General features: G+C 34.4%; 1 protein-coding gene across 1 annotated transcript; it reads right to left on the bottom strand.

Moving 5' to 3' along the window:
* Positions 1 to 4002: 4002 nt before the first annotated feature.
* LOC113470364 lies at positions 4003 to 5136 on the bottom strand. Its single transcript, XM_026828730.1, has 3 exons — positions 4957 to 5136; positions 4762 to 4836; positions 4003 to 4671 (listed from the first exon to the last, which is right to left on the bottom strand). The coding sequence occupies exons 1-3, from the start codon at positions 5134 to 5136 to the stop codon at positions 4003 to 4005; spliced, it is 924 nt and encodes a 307-aa protein (XP_026684531.1).
* Positions 5137 to 6405: the final 1269 nt, after the last annotated feature.

Genomic DNA, 6405 nt, shown 5'->3' with positions numbered 1-6405 from the left:
AATAAAAACGTTCGCTTTTCTTACCTACGCTATACCTATTCACGGATTTAATTACAGTTTATCTCGAATGTTTTTATGGTAATCATACCATTTTCAGGTCGTTTGTCACTTGAAAGGTTGATAAAGAAATTTAGGAGAAAGGAGGGAATAAGGACAACAGAGACATTAACACTTACATTGAGCTGGTTGCCAGAAGGGAAATGTTGGAGCTTAGGACGACACTACACTCAGAATACCCACCACTCGATTTCGCTCAAAGAATTTAGTCGTACAACCTTTTGTGATCATTCAAATCGTGATATCTTCAACCTGCAAATTCAAAACTAAGAGATTTTAGTATGGGGCCAAATAGCCCCTTACAATAGGGGCGGAAGAATACACAAATAGGTAGATTGAAAAATTACGAAAAGGTAATAATGATTGATGGTTTTATTGAAAGTAATAGTGAATACAAAAAAGTAGGGTTCTCAGGCCCTCATAATTTTCTTAGACCGAACTTTTCAAAAATAAAAACGCTAAAGGAGTAGGTTCTAATTATGTACCTAGAATCAAATTCAATTTTCAAATCAAAGCAAATTAGGTACCAAAGTAATAGTGAATACAAAAAAGTAGGGTTCTCAGGCCCTCATAATTTTCTTAGACCGAACTTTTCAAAAATAAAAACGCTAAAGGATTAGGTTCTAATTATGTACCTAGAATCAAATTCAATTTTCAAATCAAAGCAAATTAGGTACTACTAAATGTTAGTATTTTTTCCTACGTTCGATATTTTGACAGAATCTTTTGAATTTCAAAAATGTGTTTTTTATTCACATTAAAAAAGTCTCTGGGGCTCTCATTGGTTATAGTATCATGCAGAATTTCATTGCGTAATAGTTCAATACAATGGGTAACATCAGACTGAAAATCAGAAAGATTTGCAACAGCATTTTCTTGCTCGTTGGGAACAGCAATATGTTTTACTAATAGGGAGATTATATTGATTTGCCTTTCAGTTTTGTAATAGACATTCAGAGTAGATTTTGAGCTGGCAACAAAGAACAGCATTTCATTGAACAAGCCCTCCTTACAGAAATAATAGGAACAATATTCTGGAGATTTTTCAACTGGTAACTGAATGCAATGAAATTGTTCAATTAACAAATGTTGCACTAAATCAATACTAAGAATTGAAAATGATTTTACATTGGAGGCTAGCATGATACAATATAACTCAAGGAGGCTTGTGTTTTCACTAGTACTTATACATTGGTAAGACTTGTCAAGCAAGGAATTAATATCTAATTCTACAGACGGTATAACTAAGCAGTTTTCTTGACCAAACAGGTCATCTTGTACATTTTTACTTTGACTAATCTGGTTTGCTGATGATTTATACATTATGGTATTATCCAATTCAATTACAGGGCCTGGTTTGTTTTTACCTTGGTTACTAAAGTATATTGCACCTGCTAATACCAATTTATCACAACTAAAATCAGGAATATCTAACATAATGACACCCAAACATTCTTGTTTCAAAGACTTTATGTAACCAACTTGAGATGTTCCCTTTTCTATGAGAAATGTTGTATACGAGGTAAGGTTCGTTTTGAGATCAAAGACAAACTTAATGTCTTCAATTGGGTCAAGGCCTTTATTTTCCAGATGCAAGATAATGAACCACTTCCCTGAAAATATCTTTTGAACAACTTCATTTATTTTTAAATTGACTTTTTTTGGATTTTGAGTGAAACTTTCGAACATTTCTGATCTGAGTTTTATTTTATCATCAAGCAATGCTTGCCTCCCTGATATTTTATCACTCAACATTTTCAACTGAATTTTAAGGACATTAGCAAGTTTATCACAAGGTTCACTACTATGAATTTGCTCCGACAACTGATCTGAAAAATCTGTGATCAGGTTAGGTTCTTTAGAGTTGGCATACCACACAGAAACCTGAGGACTGCCACTCTTGTTTGAGTCCAAAATCTCAAATTTCTGAACTTTGTAAATTTTCTCTTTGATTTTCAATACATTGAATAAAGGGAAAGGGGGTCAAAAAGAAAGTTAAGTTTTTTTTTTTTTTTTTTTTTTTTTTTCGTTCCTACTAAAGATTCATGAGAACAAGTTTCAGAGTGTACTTGTCATTTGATTGAAGTTTGAACGAGCTTCTCAATTACAGACTCCCTAGTTAAATAAGCGTTTTTTTTTATGATGCTCGAAAATAGGTAAAAGGCACTTATAGGACTAAAGAGCCTCTTTACCAGCGCAGTAAGCTACGCTTGTAGGCAATATCACCGCTTAAAACTCTTGGAAAACATTCGATAAAAAATAATAATAATAATTATTATAATAATAAATGAAAAAAAAAAATCGTAATTTACCGACAAAAAAATGCAATGGCATACAACGCCTTCAAAATTTTCATCATAAAAAAGTAAAAAGTTCGATACGTGGCTAGGCACATATTATGTACGTACCTAATTTGATATGTAAGACCTTTTGTATTCCGGTTTCATTTCATTTTTTGAAGGCGCTTGGAAGCAATACGAAAACGAGAAGTGTTCGAAGTCTCATAAAAAAAAAAAAAAATCGTAATTTAACGACAAAAAAAATACAATGGCATACAACGCCTTCAAAATTTTCAACATAAAAAAGTAAAAAGTTCGATACGTGGCTAGGTACATATTATGTACGTACCTAATTTGATATGTAAGGCCTTTTGTATTCCAGTTTCATTTCATTTTTTTGAAGGCGCTTGGAAGCAGTACGAAAAAGAGGTGTTCGAAGTCTCATAAAAAATAATAAAAACGTTCGCTTTTCTTACCTACGCTATACCTATTCACGGATTTAATTACAGTTTATCTCGAATGTTTTTATGGTAATCATAACATTTTCAGGTCGTTTGTCACTTGAAAAGTTGATAAAGAAATTTAGGAGAAAGGAGGGAATAAGGACAACAGAGACATTAACACTTACATTGAGCTGGTTGCCAGAAGGGAAATGTTGGAGCTTAGGACGACACTACACTCAGAATACCCACCACTCGATTTCGCTCAAAGAATTTAGTCGTACAACCTTTTGTGACCATTCAAATCGTGATATCTTCAACCTGCAAATTCAAAACTAAGAGCTTTTAGTATGGGGCCAAATAGCCCCTTACGCGACACAGACCACACGAGTCTAATGTAGCACTTGATCCATTGCTACGAAATAAAAACGGTGAAACACCTCGATATACCGATACACTTTTCGGTAAGTACTTAGCTAAAGCTACCCAGTACCCACTGTACCCACCTATAGTAAACCTTGGTAGGTAAAATAAATAAGTATGGCAAAACGCGTAGATTTGAGTAGGGTACAAATCCCATCTTTATGTGTTTATGTAGGTAGGTACCTAGGTACCTACTTACCTACCTTACTTACCCACCTTACCTCGTAAAAGAAAGACGAGATTTTCGGTTAGGTGCCAATGGCCAGTACCCAGTAGGTACTTATAGCCTATAGGTCTAGTTACAAGACGTTAACTGTATCATTAGTTTTTTAAATGCGACAGTGTTCAAAGTTTAACACCGTTGTACGTGGTTGGTATCTGGACGGGTGATTGTACGGGATAACTTGCTATTTCGAAGTACCTACCATTAGGTACTACTAAATGTTAGTATTTTTTCCTACGTTCGATATTTTGACAGAATCTTTTGAATTTCAAAAATGTGTTTTTTATTCACATTAAAAAAGTCTCTGGGGCTCTCATTGGTTATAGTATCATGCAGAATTTCATTGCGTAATAGTTCAATACAATGGGTAACATCAGACTGAAAATCAGAAAGATTTGCAACAGCATTATCTTGCTCATTGAGAACAGCAATATGTTTTACTAATAGGGAGATTATATTGATTTGCCTTTCAGTTTTGTAATAGACATTCAGAGTAGATTTTGAGCTGGCAACAAAGAACAGCATTTCATTGAACAAGCCCTCCTTACAGAAATAATAGGAACAATATTCTGGAGATTTTTCAACTGGTAACTGAATGCAATGAAATTGTAGTTTTGTAATAGACATTCAGAGTAGATTTTGAGCTGGCAACACAGAACAGCATTTCATTGAACAAGCCCTCCTTACAGAAATAATAGAAACAATATTCTGGAGATTTTTCAACTGGTAACTGAATGCAATGAAATTGCTCAATTAACAAATGTTGCACTAAATCAATACTAAGAATTGAAAATGATTTTACATTGGAGGCTAGCATGATACAATATAACTCAAGGAGGCTTGTGTTTTCACTAGTACTTATACATTGGTAAGACTTGTCAAGCAAGGAATTAATATCTAATTCTACAGACGGTATAACTAAGCAGTTTTCTTGACCAAACAGGTCATCTTGTACATTTTTACTTTGACTAATCTGGTTTGCTGATGATTTATACATTATGGTATTATCCAATTCAATTACAGGGCCTGGTTTGTTTTTACCTTGGTTACTAAAGTATATTGCACCTGCTAATACCAATTTATCACAACTAAAATCAGGAATATCTAACATAATGACACCCAAACATTCTTGTTTCAAAGACTTTATGTAACCAACTTGAGATGTTCCCTTTTCTATGAGAAATGTTGTATACGAGGTAAGGTTCGTTTTGAGATCAAAGACAAACTTAATGTCTTCAATTGGGTCAAGGCCTTTATTTTCCAGATGCAAGATAATGAACCACTTCCCTGAAAGTATCTTTTGAATGAAGACAAACTTAATGTCTTCAATTGGGTCAAGGCCTTTATTTTCCAGATGCAAGATAATGAACCACTTCCCTGAAAATATCTTTTGAACAACTTCATTTATTTTTAAATTGACTTTTTTTAAGACAAACTTAATGTCTTCAATTGGGTCAAGGCCTTTATTTTCCAGATGCAAGATAATGAACCACTTCCCTGAAAATATCTTTTGAATAACTTCATTTATTTTTAAATTGACTTTTTTGGGATTTTGAGTGAAACTTTCGAACATTTCTGATCTGAGTTTTATTTTATCGTCAAGCAATGCTTGCCTCCCTGATATTTTATCAGTGTTCTGAGAACCAAACTCAGGAGATATGCAGTTTCTGAAGGAAATCAAAGGCAATATTTTCCCTTTAGAATCTTCAACCATGAAACTAGCACTAGCAACAAAAGGAATGAGAAAAAAAGAAAGTAAGTAAAAATCTGATTGGTATTGGTTAAAAATATTGGATATACTAGCCTAGCTTGAATGTAACCATTAAAAACTAGCACTCCATTTTTTAGAGGTTCATAATGTTTTTACTGTTAATTTTCAGGTACAGAAATAGGCCTGTAATGTCTGGGTATGGACTGTATGACCCAACCAGTATTATGAATGCTGATACTCTGAACAAATGCCAAAGAGAAGGTTGGATCAAATTAGCTTTCTATTTGCTGTCATTTTTCTACTACCTCTATGGGTAAGTGCTATTTATTGTTATTATTATTTCTTCTTTTTTCTATATGGTTCCCTACAATTTCTATTTTTCTATTGATCCTCATTAGCAAGAATAGTTTCGATGGTTATGCATTCATTAGTAAAAACTTGAAACTTGTCCAATATTATTAGCTACAATAATATGTATGTAAAACGGAGCATAATAGAGAGAGCCCAGATTTGAGGACGACACAGACCACACGAGTCTAATGTAGCACTTGATCCATTGCTACGAAATAAAAACGGTGAAACACCTCGATATACCGATACACTTCGGTTTTTTTTTTTTTTTGAACGACAGAAGTGGGAACGGGCTTCAAGAAGTACCTAGGTACCTAATTTGTCTTGGAAGACGGATACGGTTAGCCCAGTGGTAACGTCCTTGCTTACCAAGTAGAAGGTCCCGGGTTCGATGCCCACCATCGACAAAAATTTGTATTCTTTTTTTCGATTGTAAATAATTATTTCAACGGGTTACTTTTTACTTTCTGATGGTCTCGTGTTGACCCAGCAACTAAATGGGAAGTATTGTGTCTCTTCCAGCCCTTCTGATGAGAGGCATATTACGGGATGGGCATGCTACGACACAGACCACACGAGTCTAATGTAGCACTTGATCCATTGCTACGAAATAAAAACGGTGAAACACCTCGATATACCGATACACTTCGGTAAGTACTTAGCTAAAGCTACCCAGTACCCACCTATAGTAAACCTTGGTAGGTTGGTAGGTACCTAGTTAAAATAAATAAGTATGGCAAAACGCGTAGATTTGAGTAGGGTACAAATCCCATCTTTATGTGTTTAGGTAGGTACACTTCGGTAAGTACTTAGCTAAAGCTACCCAGTACCCACCTATAGTAAACCTTGGTAGGTTGGTAGGTACCTAGTTAAAATAAATACATAAGTATGGCAAAACGCGTAGATTTGAGTAGGGTACAA

This window comes from Diaphorina citri, unplaced genomic scaffold (assembly GCF_000475195.1).
Source record: "Diaphorina citri unplaced genomic scaffold, Diaci psyllid genome assembly version 1.1 scaffold1537, whole genome shotgun sequence".
In the NCBI taxonomy this organism is placed as follows: Eukaryota; Metazoa; Arthropoda; class Insecta; order Hemiptera; family Psyllidae; genus Diaphorina; species Diaphorina citri.
The sequence above is the reverse complement of the archived record's forward strand: the minus strand, read 5'-3'. Positions and strand labels throughout refer to the sequence as shown.

What these genes read in the sequence shown, in the direction of transcription:
- LOC113470364 (XM_026828730.1), bottom strand. Translation starts at nt 5,136, where the DNA reads ATGGTTGAAGATTCTAAAGGGAAAATATTGCCTTTGATTTCCTTCAGA. An exon ending in AAAATCCCAAAAAAGTCAAT is followed by an intron (nt 4,837 to 4,956) that starts TTAAAAATAAAT and finishes AAAAAAGTCAAT; the next exon opens with TTAAAAATAAATGAAGTTGT. An exon ending in TGCATCTGGAAAATAAAGGC is followed by an intron (nt 4,672 to 4,761) that starts CTTGACCCAATT and finishes GAAAATAAAGGC; the next exon opens with CTTGACCCAATTGAAGACAT.